General features: G+C 44.5%; 1 protein-coding gene and 1 pseudogene across 3 annotated transcripts in view; one reads left to right on the forward strand and one right to left on the reverse strand.

Annotated features, from left to right (window-relative positions):
• Positions 1-212: 212 nt before the first annotated feature.
• The window catches only part of LOC140714787 (regulator of G-protein signaling 9-like), an 87,690-nt gene continuing 64,844 nt past the window's right edge, over positions 213-23,058 (forward strand). For all 3 annotated transcript variants that reach the window (XM_073026358.1, XM_073026359.1, XM_073026360.1), the window contains exon 1: positions 213-333. In XM_073026358.1, coding sequence (XP_072882459.1) covers positions 271-333 — 63 coding nt within the window. In that variant the 5' untranslated portion in view covers positions 213-270. The remainder of the gene's footprint in view (positions 334-23,058) is intronic.
• Positions 14,822-16,497, reverse strand: LOC140714786 (heterogeneous nuclear ribonucleoprotein H3 pseudogene; annotated as a pseudogene).

A 23,058-nucleotide genomic window follows, 5' to 3' on the forward strand; every position in this document is an offset into this window, starting at 1 on the left:
TGCAGCGGCAAGTCAGTCTCTTTCTTTGCCGAGGTACTTGGCGAACCACCCCCCCGGGGGAGCAGGTCTCCGCGGGGCGCGGCGGCGGCGGCGGCGGGGTGCGGGGGGAGCGCTGATTGACAGCCCGCCCGGGCGCCTCCGGCCGCGGTTGCCGTGGTAACCGGAGCGGCGCGCGGGCGGGCGCGCAGGCGCGGGCACGGGGTTCCCTACATCTTCAGTTGCCCTCATCTCGTTGCGAGCGCGGCGGCCCCTCACACAACCGGCAGGAAGATGACAGTCAAAAGCTTCAATCAGGGCCAGCAATTCCGGCCACGAATGGCTTTCCTGCGGAAGGTAAGGGCGATAAATAATAACAGCAGCTCTTCTGCTCGCTCAAGCAACATTTGCGAGAGGCAGTTGTGGGAAGCTCCAGATACAACTAAGACATTGGCTGCGAAGGCAACAGCAGAGATTTCACTGGAAGTGAAGGAAAATTGTTTGATTAAAATTTTGGGCTGCCTGTTACAAATATATTCTTCTGGTGGCAAATATCTATTACGCGTAGCATGATATATTCTGTATAGATACAAATATTTAAAGTATTTATCTCGCATACACAATCACATTTAAGTACTAATCGGAATTTATTTGTGGCACTGACCTTTTTTAGCAAATTAGTTTTAAATATTAAAAATCAATTAACTTGTACTGAAAAATTGTCATATCTACCCAGCAAATGCGAATGTCCACAAATCTGGGACTTGCTCTTAATCTTTCGATCGTTCTGTGAATTCTGAAAGGGGGGTTAGTTATATCGTTATTCGCCTGCGCTCTTGGTGATGATTATTCATCGCTTATTGACATTTAGCTTCAGACTAATTGGAAGAAATTTTAATAACCTGAAGATCCGACCCAGCGGCGAGTGGGGCAACTCGGGCAAGGGGGGGTGGGGGGGAGCGGATTCCTGTCAACACCTTATCCCATCCAAGGATTTAGCTATATTGAAAGTGACAGTGGCATCTAATACCCGAAGCTGTCCGCGTGCAACTCGAAAGCTAAAATAGTGCCAGAATCATCAAGCAATGTTATGAAAATAGCAAAAGAAATAATATATTTTTAAAAATTAGGCGGAACACTTTTAAGAGCTCACCTGGGGCCATATTGCAGACAGTAACCTGTTTGTAATGTAGCAAAAATCCGTTATTTTCAGAGCTTTCTGTTAATATTCCCTCTGGCGATTTAGCTTCGTCGGTAACACAAACACAGACTGACCACTTATTATGTTCCTGGGTGCGCTCTCTCTCTCCATCCGTATCTATCTATCTATCTATATCCCTCCCTCTCCGTCCCTTCCTTTCCCTCCCTCTCCGTCCCTCCATCCCCGTCCCTCTATCTCCCTCTCCCTCGCCTCCGACTCTCCATCTCCCTCTCCTTCTCTGTCCCTCCATCTCTCTCTATATCTATAACTATCCTTCTCTTTATCTATCTCTTTTCTCTCTCGATCTCTTTATATATCCCCCTCTTCATCTCTTTAACTGTCCCTCTATCTCCATCACCCTCCAACTCTCCCTACTTCCCCTCCCTAACACATCTCCCTATGTTAGCTCTCCACTGATCCAGCTTTCTATTTCACTTTACCCCTCTTCGTCTGTCTGTTTCTTCATCTCTGTCACTCTGTCTCTGTCTATCCTCATCTCCCTCTTTCCCCATCTCCCTCTTCCTCTTTCTCCGTCGCTCTTGCTGTTTCCGTTTTCATTCTGTCCATCTGTCATCATCTGTATGAGTCCCAGTTTCTCGCTGTCTCTCTCTCTATCTCTCTCTCTCTCTCCCCCCCCCCCCCCCCTTCCCGGTCATTCACCCTCCCCCGTCACCCACTCTCTCTGTCACTTCCCCTCCACCTGTCCTTTCCCTACCTCATCCTTCTCCGACTCCCCGTCTCCCTTACTTTCTCTCTTTCTCCCGTCTCTCTCACTCTCTCTCTCTCCCCCGTCTCTATCTCTCCCCTCCTCATGTCTCTCTCTCCCATCACTCTCTCTCCCGTCTCTATTCCCCCCCCCCCCATGTCTGTCTGTCTGTCTCTCTCTCTCTCTCTCTGCAGATAACGGACTGGCTTCATACAATGCTTCATACAATCCAAATCATTGTAACATTCAGGATGATTTTCGATACCTTCAAATTCACCAGTGACCAAAACGGTTCTGAATTGCCTTGCTGTTTATTACTCGCCAACTATTAGTGGCAAAGTGCTGCTTTTTGAATGCAAACATATGCAAGTGATGCTACTTAAAAACTGTTTGCTCTAAGAATGGTGTAATGCACAGGACTGACAATCTTTAGAAACCTTTCAGCAGCAGTTTCCTGTCCAGTTAAGTGGCATGGTGTCCCAAATACAGAAAGGGAATCTCAGCAATTTTCTGGATTAGTTTCTGTTCTTTAACAGTTGTCCAAATAAGCGGCTGCCCTGATTAACCGATGACACTGTATATAGTGTAAATATTAACAGCATCGTCTTTCTATGCTGTGTGGTATGACGTGGACGATCATGGTCCTTCTATGACCATGATTGTTCTTGGTAAATTTTTCTACACAAGTGGTTTGCCATTGCCTTCTTCTGGACAGTGTCTTTACAACATGGGTGGCCTCAGCCAGTATCAATACTCTTCAGAGATTGTCTATGTCTGGTGTCAGTGGTCACATAACCAGTACTTGTGATATGCACGAACAGTTCATATGACCGTCCACCACCTGTTCCCATGGCTTCATATGACCGTGATCGGGGAAGGGGGGGGGGCAAAGCAGGTGTTACACCTTGCCCAAGGGTAACCCACAGGCTAGTGGAGTGAAGGAGCACTTTACACCTCCTTTGGTGGAGACATATCTCCACCTCATTACATAGTGTATGACAATAATAAGCCAATTCCAACTTCAAAACAAATCAATTTGTGCATTTTAAAGAGAAATCTAAAAAAATACCTTTTTTATTACACATCTGTGATGGTGGCTGGAATCATTCACATTTCCTGGGAGAGTAGAAGGGGCTTTGGTTTAGAATCTAACTTATTATCACTGACATATACTGTGAAATTTGTTTTGCGGCAATAGTACCCCTGCAATATACACAGTATATTATAAATTACAATCGGAGATATATCATTAAAATAAGCAGAGCAGAAATAGTGAGGTGGTTCATGGATTTGTTGTCCATTCAGAAATCTGACGACGGAGGGGAAGAAGCTTTTTCTAAAACATTGAGTGTCTCTCTTCAGGCTCTTGTACCTCCTCTCTGGTGGTATCCATGAGGAAATGGCATGTCCTGGGTGGTGGGGGACCCTTAGTGATGGACGTTGCCTTTTTGAAGCATCGCCTTTTGAAGGTGTTCTCAGTTAGCAAGGATGGCAAGTGGACGGATCCAGCACTCGTGTCTTTTGTGTCTGATTCCTCTGGCCTGCCAGATGAACCCGCAGCCTCGTGAGTCAGAGTCAGGAGTGCTGTTGACTGAAGTGCAGCTGGCATTCAGAAAGGAGAAGGTCAACGAGAAGTGACTGCCAGTCCATTATCTTGTGGGTACGATCTGCTACTTGACGTGCAAATTGCAAGAATATGGAACAAAGCACATTAGGAAGACTCCACAATATATTGCTGTTTAAATGAAAGGGCTTTAAAAACTTTATATTTTAGGTAATAGAATAGTTACCAGGTTGGAATCCAATAGAACCCAAACAATATTGAGTGGAAAATTGAAGAGGCTTCCAGTGGTTTATGACTAGCATTAAGGTTCTAAACAATGAGCTTGGAATTACCTGTGCTTGCTTGAATTTCATAATGATAATGTTGGAGCAAACAAATATTTATTTCATCTAATGTCAAAACAAAATTATCACATGATCTTGTAATATAGCATATTTCCCCTCATTTAGGGATTATTATTTGCAATTTAAACAGCAGCTTTATCTGTAACATATACATTGGAGCAGTGAACAAAATGTGTCCTTTTTCATCAAATCAAACCAGTGAGTATTGTGCCCGCATGTGTTGCCCTGCTTCTGATGCCAACATAGCATGCCCACAACACTAACACAACCTGTACATCTCTGGAACGTGGGAGGAATCCGGAGCACCCGGAGGAAACCTACACAGTTACGAGGAGATATACAAAACTCCTTACAGACGGTGGTGGGAATTGAAACCCGATCAATGATTGCCGGTGCTGTAAAGCGTTACGTTCACTTCCTACTGTGCCACTCTAAATTTTATTTTATAGCTTTTTAACTTAGTATTGATTGTATCTATTGTTAATTATTACCAATTAAAATTAAACTCATGATTCTGTAATCTATCATATTTTCCTCACTGCTGTTTGCAATGCCAATACTCCACACTTGTGAAATGTAGATTCTTATAAAATACTATCTGGGAAAATGGGGGGTGTGGCGGTGTAGCATAATGCTGTACAGCGCCAGCTGTTAGATCAGGGTTCACTCCTTGCCACTGTTGGAGTTTGTACGCTCTCCTGTTGTTTTTGTCTCAATGTGGCATGCCCACAACATACGAACCTTAACAGTCCAATCAGATCATGCCATTCCTAAGCAGTACAAGAGAAACAGTGCAGAGTGTAGAGTTGCAATCTCTATTTAGTTTGTAATTTATAGTTTTTATGTCTTTGTAAAGTCCTGCTGCCACAAAACAATAAATTTCACTCTGCATCAGACAGTGATAATGGCTCTGAATAAAGTGCATGGGCCATGATGAGGTGGACTGGGAGATCAAGTGATCTTTTAGTCTATGAGAGGTCCTTTCAAGGGTCTGTTAACAGTGGGATAAAAGCTGTCTTTGAGCCTGGAGGCATGTGCTTTCAGGCTTTAGGATCTGCTGCCTGGTAAGGGAAGGGAGAAGAGAGAATGTCCGAGGTGGGGAGGGGGTGGAGGTTGGAGATCTTGATTATATTGGCTGCTCTCCTGAGGCAGTGGGAGGCTGGTTTGCATAATGAACTGATCAGGTGACTGCACTTTAAAAAAAAATATTTCGATATAAAGAGCTTACAGAGATCGTGAGAGGCACTATATAAGTACAGAGTTGCCTTTCTTTATCTTGGAAGTAGTACAGTGGAAAAAAAAGGAATTTAAATTTTTACTTACAGTAGGAAGCAACTTCAACATTTTTTGATAAATAAAACTTCCTTGTGAAAATCCTTTTAGGTACGACTGTCCAGCATGCTCAACAATTTAATCATTACCTGGGTCTTCGTGAATTCCAAAGAGCGAGAAATCTAATCTGACTCTTTGGAACCTACTTGCTGTTATATGTTATATCGAATGTCGAATTCGTATCAAAAATCTGGTGCTTTAATAAGGCAGGAAATTTAAAGTTCACCCTCCCCTTTTTCCTCATTTCTGTATAGGCTTAAAATCACCAGTTCTATGAAAGGATTCTGACTTAAGATGGTGCTGCCTAACCTGGGACGTATTCCCAGTTTCACCTGCCTTTATATTTAGTCAGTCCACAGAGATGGTGGTCAGATGAATCTGTCGATTAATTCAGGAACAGTTGCTACTTTCCACAGAGGGCAAGTTTCTTGGCAAGAAATCAAACACCATTGAGAACAGATCAGGCCAAACAGTCACAGCTTCAGTAATAGCCGCCTTACTTTCACCGAAACAGGAAAGAATAGAGGTGCAAAAGCTAAGAGGCATAGAGAAAATGGATAGCCAAGGCCTTTCTCCCGGGGTGGACATGGCTAATACGAGGGGGCATAATTTTAAGGTGTTTGGAAGAAAGTAAAAGGGGATGTCAGAGTTAGGTTTTTACACAGGTAGTGGTGGGTGCAGGGATACACTGCCAGGGATGATGGTAGAAGAGGGTATATTAGGGACATTTAAAACCATAAGACATGGGAGCAGAATTAGGCCACTTGGCCCATTGAGTCTGCTCTGCCATTCCATCATGCCATCCCTCTCAACCCCATTCTCTTGTCTTCTTGCTGTTACCTTTATCCCGGTTACTAATCAGGAACCTATCAACCTCCATTTTAAATATGCCATATGAGTAGGATTAAGGGTTGAGAAACCCAGTTTAGAGACTCTTACATAGGCTCGTGGATGAAAGAAAAATGGAGGGCTACGTGGGAAGGAAGGGTTAGATTGATCTCAGAGTAGGTTGGAAGGCTGGCACAATATTGTGGACCGAAGGGCCTGGACTGAGCTGTAATGTTCTATGTTCTAAAATGTCTTTGTAGAAAGATTAATGAGCAGCCAATATTTGAATGGTGGCACTCACCAGAGGCACTCAGCAGTTCAGGAAATGTTTGATGACTGACTTTCGCCTCACCTGGATAGTTAAACAGTTCTCTCTTCTTAACTTTGATCTCAATGGAGTGACAGATGGAAGAACAGAGGTAGTCACCCTTCCAGTTTTGTCCCTAGAGATAAAGGGTACTACAGCACAGAAACGGGCCTTTTGGCCCATCTAGTCCATGCCAAACTGTTATTCTGTCCAGTCCCATCAACTCGCTCCTGGACCATAGCCCTCCATACCCTTCCCATCCAAACTTCTCTTAAATGTTCCAATCCACCTCCACCCCTGTTATCTCCACAGGACACAACATTTCACTCATTTGGTGTCTCATAGGTTGAAAGAATATTAATGGTACCCATGATTTCAAATGGGACTGGCTTTGTCAATACGATGTCTCCTGGCATGGGAAAGTCCATGGAGTGTTACTTTTATAACAGCGTAACAGTAGTATTTCAGTGCCTTTTACGACCCTGTGGGTGGCAGGGTGGAGATACGTCTCTAGCAAAGGAAGTGTAAGATGCTCCTTCCCTTCGTTAGCCTGCAGGTCACCTTGGGTGAGGTGCAGCACCTGCTTAGACTCCCGATCAGGGTTATGTGAAGCCATGGGAGCAGGTGGTGGATGGTCGTATGAGCAGCTGGTGCATATCACAAGTCCTGGTTATGCAACCACTGACGCCAGGCAGACAATCTCTGAAGAGTATCGATAATGGCTGGGGGTCACCCACCTTGTAAAGACACTGTCCAGAAGAAGACAATGGCAAACCACTTCTATAGAAAATATTGCCAAGAATAATCAAGGTTATGACACCATGATCACCCGAGTCATATGACATGGCACATATTGCTGATAATATTTACTACCCAGGTTTCCAGGATCAGATTTATTATCACTGAGTTGTGTTATGTGAGAATAGTTGTTAGTAGTGCAGAGAGAAGACAAAGAAATTACTATAAATTACAAAACAAATAAATAGTGCAAAAATACAATAATGAAACACAATAATACAACATTGGAAAGGGTACAGAGGAGATTTACCAGGATGCTGCCTGGTTTAGAGAGTATGGATTATGATCAGAGATTAAGGGAGCTAGGGCTTTACTCTTTGGAGAGAAGGAAGATGAGAGGAGACGTGATAGAGGTGTACAAGATATTAAGAGGAGTAGACAGCCAGCGCCTCTTCCCCAGGGCACCACTGCTCAGTACAAGAGGACATGGCTTTAAGATAAGGGGAGGGAAGTTCAAGGGGGATATTAGAGGAAGGTTTTTCCACTCAGAGAGTGGTTGGTGCGTGGAATGCACTGCCTGAGTCAGTGGTGGAGGCAGATACACTAGTGAAGTTTAAGAGACTACTAGACAGGCATATGGAGGAATATAAGGTGGGGTGTTATATGGGAGGCAGGGTTTAAGGGTTGGCACAACATTGTGAGCCAAAGGGCCTGTAATGTGCTGTACTATTCTATGTTCTATGTTTAAAGTAGTGTCGAGGATTCGTTGACTGTAAATCTGATAGCCGCAGGGAGAAAGCTGAATATTTGAGTGTCCTCCCCAAAGGTAATGATGAGAAACAGGCACCTTCTGGGTGGTGAGGGACCTTAGTGACGGATGCCATCTTCTTGAGGTACTGCCTCTTGAAGGCACCCTCAATGATGAGGAGGCTTGTGCCCGCAATGGAGCTGCTTGAGTCTACCACCCTCTGCAGCATATGTAATTAAAGAAAAAGAGATTAAAATTAGCATTTGTCACATGTGCATTGAAACTATGCACTATGTGCAGGAAACTATGTCATTTTGCGTTAACAACTAACGTGTTCCGAGGATGCTGTAAGGGCAGCCTGCAAGTGTCACCACACTTCCAGCACCAACATTGACCCTAATTGTTTCTTTTTGGGATGTGGGAGGAAACCAGAGCACCCAGAGGAGACCCACAAGGGGAGAACGTACAGACTCCTTACAGACAGTGGTGGGAATTGAACTCCAATCGCTGGGGCTGTAAAGCTATTGTGCTAACCGCTACACTACCGTGCTGCTGTTACAAGAATCACCCTGGTAATAATGATCAGTGAGGCACAGAGAATCTGTATTTACCAACAAATAATTTTTATTGTTTCAACTAAAAAACACCTGGGTTCACAGACAATCAAGGATTGGAGCGACTGGGCTTGTATACACTGGAATTTAGAAGGATGAGAGGGGATCTGATTGAAACATATAAGATTATTAAGGGATTGGGCACACTGGAGGCAGGAAGCATGTTCCTGCTGATGGGTGAGTCCAGAACTAGAGGCCACAGTTTAGATAGATAGATAGATAGATACTTTATTCATCCCCATGGGGAAATTCAACTTTTAAGAATAAGGGGTAGGCCATTTAGAACAGAGATACAGAAAAACTTTTTCACCCAGAGAGTGGTGGATATGTGGAATGCTCTGCCCCAGAAGGCAGTGGAGGCCAAGTCTCTGGATGCATTCCAGAGCGAGTTAGATAGAGCTCTTATAGATAGCGGGGTCAAGGGATCTGGGGAGAGGGCAGGAACGGGGTACTGATTGTGTATGATCAGCCATGATCACAGTGAATGGCGGTGCTGGCTAGAAGGGCCAAATGGCCTACTCCTGCACCTACTGTCTATTGTCTATTATCTACCTGTGTGCACCCCACTAGAGTTCCCTGACCCTCCATGAACAGTCAATGAAGAGAAAAGGTATTACCCAGGAAAAGAGTCTACGTTGGCCATGCGATCCTTGTGGTCCCAGTCTCCACTTGTCCGTGGGGTCTTCCTTATCCATGATGGTTGGTCTCCTTACTGGTTTTATCCTAGGGCTACAACCAATGTTGTTTCATTGCTGTGCCCACCCCAGGCTTGTGTATTTGTGTCTTTCAAGTCTGACTAGTCCAAACCAGTTAAATGAGGTGACCCAGACAGAGTCTAACGAGATTACAGATTGCTTCTTTTGTAGGTCTGGCGTTTTACATAATAAGTAGCTGCTCATCTTGGGAATGGTCTCAGGTTTAGCAGGTCATTACCTGAAGCTCCTTGTGTCCACATTCACTTGCTCTGATTAGATTGTCCCAGACAAGACTCAGTTCAGAGTCTGCACGCTTTACATAACAAATAGGTGCTTGTCTGAGCATGGGATCAGGTTTAGCCAGTCATTACCTGAAGCTCCTTGTGTCCACATTCACTTGCTCTGCTTAGATAATCTCAGAGCAAGAATCAGTTCAGAGTCCACAAGATGGGGGGGAGGGATAACAAAGACAAACAAGAGAAAGTCTGCAGGTGCTGGAAATCCGAGCCAATACACACACAAAATGCTGGAGGAACTCGGCAGGCCAGGCAGCATCTATGGAAAAAAATACAGTCAATATTTCAGGCCGAAACCCTTTTGAACAAAGACAATTGGTTTGTCTGCTTCCTCTGTCCTTGATTCATCAAAACCACTAATCGTAGACTGTATTTTCTTCTGGCTAACAGCGCCCTGTGATCCCGGGCACTGGAGCCTCCCCTAATCTAGACCCCACCAGCCTGTGATGCAACCAATAGGATACCTTCCACCGTTCATCTAGAAATTTGCAAATCATTTTTGATGTACCAACTCTCCTCAAACTCCTAATAATGAAGTCAAGCTGCTGGTTTGTCTTCATTGGGATGCTACACATCGAAGAAGGTATGGCAGCAGCTCTGCTTTGTTAGGCATTTGAGGAGATTTGGTATGTCACCAACGACTTGAGATTGCATCACTGCAGCCTCGCTGACTCGGACCCAGCGAGTGACTCCATGAGGCCATCTGCTCAGTTTGACCCAGCCCTGATAGTTTGGGCTCACGGGGTGGGGAGAGAAGATGTGGGGAAATGCTCCAGTTCCACCCGCTGGAAAACACTGACTCTAAAGACTAGTGCTCCATTGGGCAGTGTTCCAAGCACCCTACTCTACTCATGATGGTATGGTTGGACTCTGCTGCGATCCATCTACATCACCCTACTCTACTCCCGGTAAACTGATCATGGCACGATCGGATTCTGCTGTGGCCCCATCCACAAGTTTGCAGATGATACTACCATAGTGGATCACTGTAATGCCTGCACTGTTTTGTGCACTTGATGCAGTACTGGGTAGGTCTGTAGTCTAGTGTAGTTGTTTTTTTTCCCTCTTTGTTGTTTTTTACGTAGTTCAGTCTAGTTTTTGTATTGTGTCATGTAACACCATGGTCCTGAAAAACGTTGTCTCATTTTTACTATGTATCGTACATAGCAGTTATGGTCGAAATGACAATAAAAAGTGACTTGACTTGACTTGACGTCTCAAACTCCAATGAGTTGGAGTACATGAAGGAGTTAGAGAGCTTAGTAACATGGTGTCATGGCAACAACCTTTCCCTAAACATCAGCGAAGCATTGACTTCACATAGGGGAGCAGTGAACTTGCTCCTGTCCGCGTCAACGATGTTGAGGTTCAGAGGGTTGAGAGCTTCAGGTTCCCAGGTGTGAACATCACTAATACCCTGTCCTGGTCCAACCATGTTAATGTCACAGGCAAGAAAGCTCACAAACGCCTTTATGTCCTCAGGAGGCTAAATAAATCCGGCATATTCCCATCGACTCTTACCAATTTTTAATCAATGCACCGTAGAAATAATTTTGTCTGGATGCCTAATTGCTTGGCATGGCAACTGTTCTGCACATATCTGCAAGAAACTGTACACGTACACACACACGTACACACACACACACACACACACACACACACACACACACACACACACACACACACACACACACACACACACACACACACACACACACACACACACACACACACACACACACACACACACACACACCACCCCCCCTACCTGGAGGAACTCAGCAGGCCAAGCAGCATCTATGGAAAAGAGTAGAGTCGTTGTTTTGGGCCGACACCCTTCAGCAGAACTGTACTCTTTTCCATAGATGCTGCTTGGCCTGCTGAGTTTGTGTGTTTTGCTTGGATTTCCAGCATCTGCGGATTTTCTCTTGTTTTAGAAACTCTGCAGTATTGTACATACAGCTCAGCACATCACAAGAAGCAGCCTGCCCTCTACGGACTCTGTCAACTTTTCTCGCTGCTTCAATTAAAGCATAATCAGAGACCCCACCCACCCTGCATATTCTCTCTTCTCCCCTCTCCCATAAGGTGGAAGATGTAAAAGCCTGAAAGCACGTACTGGCAGGTTCAAGGACAGCTTCTGATAAGCCCACTGTTATCAGACTCTCAAACAGATCTCTTGTATGATCAGCTAGACTTAGCATACAAGAGTGCTTTCATCGTTTACCTTGTTATGGTTTTACACTTTAACATTTACCTGCACATCATTCTGCACTGTTATCATTTTAATGATTTGATCTGTATGAACAGTATGCAAGACAAGCATATTTATTTATTGAGATATAGTGTGGAATAGGCTCTCTGGCCCTTTGAGCTGTGCCCACGGCCCTTCAGTGACTCCCTGATTTAATCACAATAGACAATAGACAGTAGGTGCAGGAGTAGGCCATTCGGCCCTTCTAGCCAGCACTGCCATTCACTGTGATCATGGCTGATCATACACAATCAGTACACATCACTGGACAATTTACTATTACCAATTCACCCACCAACTGGTATATCTTTGGAATTGGAGGAAACCAGAAACCTACATGGTCGTAGGGAGAACGTACAAACTCCACTGTATCTCTGTGGCAATAATAAACCAATACCCAGTGGGTAGTGCCCACAGCAACCACCAACCTCACCGCCCCACCCCCCATCGCCGTTCCACTGAGACGAGATCTGAGGTGGCCCTGGTTGTTGTTAGTCAACAGGGAATTTGCAAGAGAGAACCTTGCAGCACAAATCCATCTGTAAAAGTAAAACCTGATTCCTTCCTGGGTACTGGGTGACAGACAGGTTGCTGTAATCTCATTCTGGTATTTAAAATTCACCTCCATCTATCGGTTCCCTCTCAACTCAATGCTGCCAATCCAGTTGTGAAAGGGAGCCTGATGGGTTTATTATCTGCTGTTCCATCTCTAAGTAGTCGGTGAGCTGATTTAGTCCGACAGGACAGTAATAGCACACAGATGGACTCACTGATGTTGGAAATCCATACATTGATCAAGCTTTCGAACAGCCGAGTGAACTCATTGTGTGGTGCACAGAGAGACAATTCCTTTGAGTTTTGCTGTTGACTAGCAACGAGCAGGGTCACCTCAGATCTCATCGTGCTTTCAATTAATGTGCATTTAGATGGGGGGGGGGAAGTAAGATACGAGTCTTATTGGGTTATGAACATCCTGTACATACCAGTGAGTCTTTGGGAGATCAGCAGGGATGAAGGGGGTTGGATTTGATGGCTGATGCATGCACCTTCTATCAGGTATTGGTAATGGTTTATTATTGTCAAATGTACAGTGAAAAGCTTGTCCTGTGGACTGTTCAATCAGATCAAATCAATACACAGTGCATTGAGCTAGAATAACAATCCAGGATAAAGTGTAAATAGTGGAGCAACTGCATTAAAGTACCAAATATTATGGAATTATAACACTTAGCAGCCAGCCAACGTTGTTCCATTCACAATCTAAATACTGGAGGATCTCAGCAGGTCAGGCGGCATCCATGGAGAGGAATGAACAGTCAACATTCAAGCTGCGACTCTTCTTCAGGATCCGTCCTGACCTGCTGCGTTCCTCCGGTATTCGGTCTGTGTTGTTCTGGATTTCCCCCTCCTGGTTTCACCTATCACCTGGTGTTTCTGTCTCCCCTCAACCCACCTTTTGAATCTACTCCTCAGCTTTTCTTTTTCTCCAGTCCTGCTGAAGGATTTTGGCCCGAAATGTCAATTGTATTTTTTCCCATAGCCTGGCCTGCTGAGTTCCTTCAGCATTGTGTGTGTATACGTGTGTGCGCGCGCGCGCACGTGTATGTGTGTGTGTGTGTGTGTGCGTGCGTGTGTGTGTTTTTTGTTAAGATTTTATCTTGTTTGTGATCTGCAGGATCTTTTATGTTTACTGTTCACAGTCTCTTTGCCTTGCAAATTTATGCAACTCTTTTGGGTCAAAGAAAGCAAGTCTGTTTTCAAACCAAAGATGTGTAACTGAAACAGCTTAGAACCCACACACCCACGTTCAGACAGTGTGTGCTGGCAACACCACCTCTGGACCCTGTAATTTATTCTTGGCTCTTTTACCCTGCATTGTGTTCTTTTTTGTTGCCATGGGAGAGGCTGAAGATGCTGGAAATCTGGTGCTGAACACATAAAATGCTGGAGGAGCTCAGCTGATCAGGCAGCATCTATGGAATTGAGTGGATAGAGTCATAGAACAGGATAGGGTCATCACAGATTCCGGCTCTTTGGCCTTCTTGGTCCATGCCAAACTATGAATCTCCCTAGTCCCATTGACCTGCACCCGGACCATAGCCCTCCATACCCTTTCCCATCCATGTATCTATCCAAATTTCTCTTAAATGTTGCAATCAAACCTGCATCCACCACCTCCGCTGGTAGCTCGTTCCACACTCTCACCACCCTCTGAGTGAAGAAGTTTCCCCTCATGAAGTATCCCCTAAATACTTCACCTTTCACACTTAACCCATGGCCTCTAGTTATAGTCTCACCCAATCTCAGAGGAAAAAGCCCTCATTTACCCTATCTATACCCATCATAACTGTGTATACCTCTATCTAATGACCCCTTATTCTCCTGCACGCCAGGGAATAAAGTCCTGATCAACCTTTTCCTATAGCTTAGGTCCTCAAGTCCTGGCAACATCCTTGTAAATTTTCAATGCACTCTTCAAATCTTATTGACATTTTTCCTGCAGGTAGGTGACCAAAACTGTACACAATACTCCAAATTAGGCCTCATCAATGTCTTATACAGAACAACATAACATCCCAACTCCTGTACTCATTACTTTTATTTATGAAGGCCAATGTGCCAAAAGCTTTCTTTACAATCCTATCTACCTGTGACGCCACTTTCAAGGAATGATGGATCTGTATTCCCGGATCCCTCTGTTCTACCGCACTCCTCAGTGTTCTACCACTCACCATGTAAGCTCTAACCAGGTTGGTCCTCCCAAAGTGCAACACCTCACACTTACCTACATTAAATTCCGTCTGCCATTTTTCAGCCCATGTTTTTTTCTAGTTGGTCCAGACCCCGCTGCCAGCTTTGATAGTCTTCCTGACTGTCCGCTACATTCCCAGTTTTGGTGATATCTGCAGAATTGCTCATCCAGTTTAGCACAGTATCGAACAGGCTGTTGTTTAGTTGATAAACAACAACGGACCCAGCACTGATCCCTGCAGCACTCCACTTGCTACAGACCTCCAGTTGATGTTCCAGGTCATCTGTCTATTTCACTCCATAGATGTGTGTCGATTCCTTTTAATGAAGGAAGTATGACAGTGCCTCCACTTCCTTAGAAGTTTGTGAAAATTCAGCATGACATTTTTTTTTAGATTTTAATATCTTTATTAGACTGATTTAATGGGATTTTTAAACCAGAAAATTAAAATGAAAAATAAAGCAAAAATGAAATCTTAAGATTTGAATTAACATTATCACCAACACAAACTATTGTGTCCAGACCCCATTTTAGAAACAGAGCAGAAACATCACTGACTCAATCCTGCACAATATGAAAACAAAATATCCTCAAAAATGATCAGAAGCGGCCAGTTTCACCTTGGAGCCGCGCATAGTTCCTAATACATTCGCCAGCCTCCACTTTCGCCCATTCCCCCCCATTCCTCCCATGTAAACCCCCATTCCCATGCCTCCAGAGCCGCTGTAGTAGCCCCCTGCACCATTATTGCCTCAGCTGTGTCGACCATAAGATCCCATGCCACCCTGATTCCCATAACCAGCTCCGTAGTTACCGGACATCCCGTGGTTCCCAGAGCCACCATAACCTCCCTGGTTTCCCATTCCATGGCCTCCATAGTTACCACCACAGCCACCAGAGCCTCCCCTGGCAGTAGAGTTCAAGAACAGTTCAATATAGCAATGCTGCATATGAGCTTTATCCTTAGACATGGCGGCCACAGCATCCTCGTGCGTTGCAAATTCAACATCAGCTTCCCTTGTAGCTCGACCATCATTTCCGTATTCCAGGTAAATACGAAAAGGATTCAGAGGGGAAAAGAAATGAGCAACATCATCCTCTGTAGCCCTGAAGGGTAGACCCCGCTTATGCACAAAGTGTCCACTCAGGTAGCTTGAGCTGGCGTCTCCAGCTCCTCCGTATCCCTGGTTACCCATTCCTCTGTTGCCCCTCATTGGCCCATCATATTCGTCGCCACCATAACCATAGTTGTCATATCCATTGTAATCATCATACCCACCATATCCACCATCATAGCCTCCACCTCTGCGCATTCGATCGTGAACACCTCTTCGCTGGGGACCACCAAGGTAACCACCTCATCCCATTGGCCGGTCATATGGGCCTGGTCTCTGTCCCATCAGCCTCTTCGGTGGATCATAGTATGCCCTGACCTCATTTCTGCTGCTTTTAAATATCTCAATGTAGCTGTGCCCTATTCTTTCCTTGTGTTTCCCCAGTGCTTTTTCTGCTATCTCCTTTGAAGCAAACTGCACGAAGGCCTCCCCTGTGCTTCTCCCCTGGTAGTCCATCGGCAAAGTTATCCCATTTGGCACAATTTCCAACCCTGTGAAAAACTGAACAATTTCCTCTTTGCTGCAGCCAAATGGAAGTCCTTGGAGTCGCACTGTGCCATCATTGGATGTATCAGAATGATTGGTACCACTGTGCTTCATAACCCAGTCCATCTCACTGCCATTAGATTTGAAAACTTCAATGTATCTGTGGCCCATGTACTTTCTGTCTTTAGCCAAGGCTTTTTTAAAGTCTTCAGCAGTAGCCAGATGCACATAGGCTTCACCACTTGGACGACCATCTTTAGAGACAGTGAAATGCACACCTCGCAATCCATTACGAATATCACACTCTGAAAAGAAACGGGCTACTTCCTCTGGTGTACGTGACCAAGGCAAACCACGTACTTGCACAACAAAGTCTTCTTCCTTTTCGGGAACTTCTGGCTCTTTCTCTTCAACTGTTTGTTCCAAGTTAGAAAAGATTTCACGCCCCATGCAGCCATCCAGATCAGTGTGGGAGGCAGTAAGCCGGCTCAGGGGCTCTGTGGGGCAGAGCATGGAACCATCGGGTGACTGATTGCCTTCTTCCTGCATTGCCGCTTCTCCGGTCACTGCCGCACACACCTCGGCATGACATTTAAAACTTTTTGACAAACTTCTGAAGATGTATGCTGGAGTGATATTGATTGGCTGCATCACAGCCTGATGTGGAAACTCCAATGCTTTTGAATGGAAAGTACTCCAAAAAATAATGGATGCAGCCCAGTTCATCAGGGGTAAAGCCCTCCCAACCATTGAGCACATCTACAAGAAGGCAGCATCTTTATCATGGACCCCCACCACCCAGGTCATGCTCTCTTCTTGCTGTTGCTATCAGGAAGAAGGCACAAGAGCCTCAAGACTCACACCACTAGTTCAGGAACAGTTACTACCCCTCAACCATCAGGCTCTTGAACCAAAAGGGATTACTTTTGGTTCACTGAAATGTTCTCACGACATATAGCCTCACTTTCAAGGACTCTTCATCTCATGTTCTCGATACTTATTGCTTATTCATTTATTATGATTGTTTCTTTAATTTTCTTTTGTATTTGTACAGTTTGTTGTCTTTTGCACACTGGTTGTTCACCCTGTTGGGTGTGCTCTTCCATTGATTCTATTATGGGTTACTGGATTTACTGAGTATGCTGCAGGAAAATGTGTCTCAAGTTTGTATAAGGTGACATATCTGTACTTTGATAATAAATTAACTACTTTAACTACTTTACTCTCTGCCTTGCATCCTTTCTTTCTACACCAGTTTAAAACAACTTAGATTTTTAATTTCTTCTGGCTTTGATGAAAATTTCCTGACGTCAAATCACATTTACAATATTTCATCAGTGCTGGTAGAATATCTCCCCAAATGATCCCTGACCTATTGAACTCAATTTTCAGATTTTCTCCTTGCAGTAGAAACCAATTCTTAACTGATTTTTCACAACAGTGAATCATGTAATGGAGATTCTAGTGAACCTGAAAGAGGGTGATCCAGAGGATGTCCCGAGAAGATTCAACAGCCTGGTTTCTGGTTTGGTGGGATTGTGGTAAATTAGTAAACGTTTTTGTTTAGGAGTACAGCAAGGCCATGGGCCCTAACTGTAATTGGCAAGGGGTCTTGGGGATGAGCGGGAGAGTCCTGCCAAAAGGTTTCAGCCCAAAACGTCGACTGTAGTCTTTTCCATAGATGCTGCCTGACCTGCTGAGTTCCTCCAGCGGTTTGTGTGTATTGCTCAGATTTCCAGTATCTGCAGACTTTCCCTTGTTTGTGAGTAAATCTGTGCTGCTTGAAAGAACAATGAAGCTGTAGAGAGTAGTGTCAAAGTAAATTTATTTATTTATGTATTTATTGAGATACAGTGTGGAATAGGCCTTTCTGGCTCTTTGAGCCGTGCTGCCCAGTAATCCTCTGACTTAACCCTGGCCTAACCACGGGACAATTTACCCGAGTCGCCTGTACTGTAAAGCATTGTGCGGACCACTACGCTACTGTGGCACCCCAAATTCATTCTCAAAGTATATACAGAATATAGCACCATATGCTACCTTGAGATTCAATTTTCTTGCAGGCATTTACAGGAAAATACAATAGAGTTTATGAAAAACTATAAATAAGCCAAGACTGCCAAACAACCAATGTGCATAAGGGCAATGTATTCTCTGAAGTCCCACACCACCAGGTTCAAGAATAGCTACCTTTATTTCGTCAACCAACTGGCAAAGCCCCAATCACCATAGCAACACTGTGACCACTTTGATCACTTTGCATTAAAATAGACTTTTATTTGCTCTGAAGGAGTTCCCTCTTGTACAATTATGTATAATTTATGTTTTTCTTGCGAATGTTGCTTATCTGATGCCATGTGCCTGTGATGCTGTTGCAAGGGAGTTCTTTTGATTGCACCTGTGCCTACATGTATAATGACAATAAACTCTTTTTATTTTGAGAAACAGCACGGTAACAGGGCCCTTCCGGCCCAACGAGCCCACACCGCCCAATTACACCCACGAGACAAATTAACCTATCAGCCCGTACCTCTTCTGGACTATGGGAGGAAACCAGAACATCCGGAGGAAACCCACACAGTCACAAGGAGAACGTGCAAACTCCTTACAGACAGGGGCGAGAATTGAACCCGGGCCGCTGGTATCACGCTCACCGCTAAGCTACCGCGCAGGCCCAAATCCCCTGACTTCAATTTTCACTGGAAGCATTCGAAAAGGGATTAAATATTTGAACATTTCCGCGCTCTGGGATGAACGGTAGGGAGGGGGTGTTGGATCACTGGCCTGCACAGATGCAAGCGTTAAACGGCCCTTTCTGTGCAAGCAATGGGTCGCTAAGCTTTCAGTTCCAGACTGCTTCACCCCGTGGTGTACGGCTGAAGAAGCCAGTCTCACTCTCGTGCTGTACGAGCCCAGTTGGAACAGGCTGGCAGTTCTTGCGTTGTATTTATTCAGGTCAGATACAGGTTAACAGCCCCGGTGAGCTTGGCATTTAATGGTGGCTATTGAGCAGCTGGGACCCCATGAAGCCTGCTGCTGCTACAGTGGGTAGATAGCTCCAATACCATCTGTGTCTGTCAATTTCTTCAGCTTGGCAGCCGTCTCAGCGTCAAACCCTGGGTGCTCAGGCAAAGCAGATTGGGCAATATCGTGGACACAGGGTCTGTAACAATAAATGCAAGCAAGGTCTTTCCACTGAGGTTAAGTGAGACTAGAACTAGAGGTCATGGGCTGAGGGAGAAAGGTGAAACATTTGAGGGGAACTTTCTCACTCAGAGGGTGGAACGAGCTGCCAGAAGTGGTGGATATGTGTTTGATTTCAGCATTTAAGAGAAGTTTGGTTAAGTTCATAAATGGGAGGGGTAAGAAGGGCAATGGGACTGGGCAGAATAATTGCTCAGCACATAGCAGATGGGCCAAAGGGCTTGTTTCTGTGCTGTAGTGCTATAAGACAGTCTATTCTCCAAAAACAGAGGTGCTTAGCAACTTGATGTTCCCATCCGCCTCAGTGGTGTGATGAAGTTGTATTTTTAATTTGCACTATTAATACACGGCAGGCTGGCTCTGTGGAGAGGACATCTGTACTGTAAATTCACCGTAAATTTAATCACTAGCCAAAAGCAGGTTTTGAGCAGGAGATCTGATTCCCGTAGGGAAGGCTCGCTTTCTGAGATATGGTACAGCTGATCTACGGTCAATTAGTCTCAATGCACTCAGCTGGTTCCGGTTGGTACTTTGTGCATCTGTTAACAAGGCCACCTGATAATTATTTAATTTTTCAGTTGCTGGAATAATGAGTAAAAGTGTCCCTGGGATGTTTAATTATGCTATTTACACGTTCACAGCGAGGCCATCCTCATGTACGTAATGAGTAAATAGTCCTCCAGGAGGATGAGGTGTATGCAGGAAGGACATTGTCTAAGGATCCCCAGACCAGAGTGCACGGTCAGTGTTTAGGGTTGAGGCCCTTCACCTGGATTGAAGGGATGGAGGAGAAATCCTAGCAGGTGATAGGTGGATTCACATGGAGAGACATAAGAGACTATAGAATCTGGTCATCAGGTAAAATGGAACAACTAACGATTCAGAATTAAAAGACTGGCTTTATTTGTCACACATACATCGAAATGTACAGTACTATGCACATATATATAGCTGGTGTGCCTCAGACTTGTGCACACAGGACTGTATCTGTCAATATGGAGCAGTGAGCGAGTTTGTAAATCTGGTGGGAGCAAAGGATGTTGGGAATGATGAGGATGGAGCGCTGTGGGAGGGGTGTGGGACAGGTGTCCGGTGGGGGTTGTGGAGCGGGTGCAGACACACCCAACCCTGAGACACCAGGCAAGGTCATTTGATTCCGAACAATTGGTTTATTGATCATTTCAAATTGTCTCTCTGGTGCTTCCTGTCCCCTCCCACCTTCCCAACCATAAAGCATCTCTTCTTGCCCCCTTCCCACCTCTTCCTGCCCCTTTTAACTATCAGCCCATGACAGAGATCCATATCAGAATTAGTTTTATCATCAATCACACATGTCATGAAATTTATTAATTATTTTGTGGCTGCAGTGAAGTGCAATACATAAAATTACTCTGAAGAAAGAAATGTCATTTTTACACAGAACTGATTAGTAGTGACAGTTATTGATTAATTGGTAGCCTTGTGAATGTTCAAATTTCTTACTTGCATGATCAATTACCATTCACAATAGAGGCTGCATTACGTAAACACCAATGCCCTTAACTGGAAAATCCTACAAAAAATGGATTCGGCCCAGACCATCATGGGTAAAACCATCCCCACCATCGCGCAAATCTACATGAAATGCTGTTGTATGAAAGCAGCATCCGTCATCAAGGACCCCCACCACCAAGGGTCATGCTCTCTTCTCACTGCTGCCATCAGGAAGGTGGTATGGGAGCCTCAGGACTCACACCACCAGCTTCAAGAACAGTTACCACCTGTCAACCATCAGGCTCTTGAACAAAAGGGGATAATTTCACTTGCCCCATAATAGAAATGTTCCCACAACCAATGGACTCACTTTCAAGGACTCTTCATCTCAGGTTCTTGTTATTTATTGTTTTTTTTATATTTGCATCAGCAAGGTTGCTGGTATGCACTTTGATAATAAAATTTACTTTGAACTTTGAGATGTTAAAAGTCAATAGAAACTACAAGCTAGCAACCAATGATACTTCGAAGTTAGTAGAGTAATTGTCCTCTAGTTGGTATGTGCCTTGCATCTTCCATTGGTTCAAAGTTCAAAGTAAGTTCATTACCAAAATACAAATACAACCCTGAGATTTATTTTCTTGTGGGCGTACTTAATAAATGTATAGAATAATAACCATAACAGAATCAACAAAGGTCTGGTCAACTTGGGCCTTCAAGCAGAGTGCAGAAGACAACAAACTGCAAATGCAAAAAGAAAGAAATAATAATAATAATAATAATAAATAAATAAGCAATAAATATTGAGAACATGAGATGAAGAGTCCTTTAAAGTGAGCCCATTGGTTGTGGGAAGTTGAGTGAAGTTATGTCCCATACATTTTTATCTTGTCTCTGTACGCCAGTTGGCTCTGCTGCCCTGCTGTGCAAAGATCTCATTTGCCTGAGCAAACTGCACCCTACCTATAAACTAACCTTGCCTGGGCATCATCTTAACCCTCTGCTTGCTGTAACTTCCACAATGTGAAGCAGTTGTTGATGTGCTGCCCACTCTGAGTTATTGCGGAACTGGTTAATGGTTTGGATCAGTACCAATAACCGGCGGACATCACGGAGCGGAGTAACAGCAATGCCTTCGAGAGATGGTAAAAACTGGTGAGCATCGATGTTAAGTGGGATCACATAAACACTTGGCAACATTTAACAATCCACTCACTGACGCAGCCCAGAATCTCTCAGGAAGTATGAAGTTAGGCCATGGGCATGATTACCCAGCTCTGGTGTTCAGGCTCTCTGGTTTCCATTGGAAATTGAACGAATGAGTACTGTGCATTAGCTCACTCTGCATGTTATTTCAGCACAGAGAAGACCAAAGATGAAAAACAAGCTCTTATTAGAATCTAATGGCATGGGAAGAGGCCATAATCCCATTGAGATTTCACTGGCTCAGTGAGTTATCCAATTAGTCAAAGATTCAAGGTACATTTATAATCAAAGTATAAGGTTGTATCCTCCTGTAGGCACCCAAGAAACAACATGGAACCTGTCGGAAGAAAACATCAAACACCTAATGCATGATTAAAAAAAGAACAAATTGCACAAACAGCAAAAAGCAGGTGAATAACACACAAAATATTAAACATCAAACCACAGAGTCTTTGAAACAGTCTGGGAGTATTCAGTTTAGTTCAATTCAATTAGCAGTCTGTCGTTTGTTGACTGCAAGCTGCAGAGCCTGTCTACCCTGATCAAGTCAGCAATCTATAAAAAAGGATTAAGCAGAAACCATGAACACATATAACATGAACTGCAGAGTCGTCTCAAAACGAGTCTGATCCACAACCCGTGCCGATCAAACCTTGCCCAAGACCCAGACTCCTGCACCTTTTCTCCAGCAGTAGCAGTGAGAGGGAAAGGGAGAGACCAGTCAAACGCAGGCAGACGGTGCTGAACACCCACTCGCCTTCGTCTCTCGTCCTCGATGATAACAACCTTGCTTGACCCTTTAATCAGTGAGTAATGGAGCAGATTATGAGTTTTCGCTTTGCCATTAGGCCACACGCTCCATTCCCAACCTCACTCTGAACCACGCCGAATTCCCTCGGAGACAGCAAAAGCGCCAGATCACTCGGTCGGCTCCAAAAGCACATCGTCAAAATGTAAATGATAGGCTCCAATCGCACACAGATCAGTAGCAGAAGTATATTTAAAAGAAGAAGTAGTAGTAGTTTTGAGAATTGTCTGCAGGAAGTTGCTGTTAGTCGTGTTGGTGGACTGGCACCATCTTGCATCTCTTGTCCCTCTCTCTGCCACTCTCTTTCTGCTTCCAGTACGTATCCCAAGTCACATTTATACAGCTCAGAAACGGGCTCATCTGTGCCAACCACGGTGCCTACACAGGTAAACCCATATTCCTCTAAACCAG

The sequence above is a fragment of the Hemitrygon akajei genome, chromosome 22 (assembly GCF_048418815.1).
Source record: "Hemitrygon akajei chromosome 22, sHemAka1.3, whole genome shotgun sequence".
NCBI classification, from domain to species: Eukaryota; Metazoa; Chordata; class Chondrichthyes; order Myliobatiformes; family Dasyatidae; genus Hemitrygon; species Hemitrygon akajei.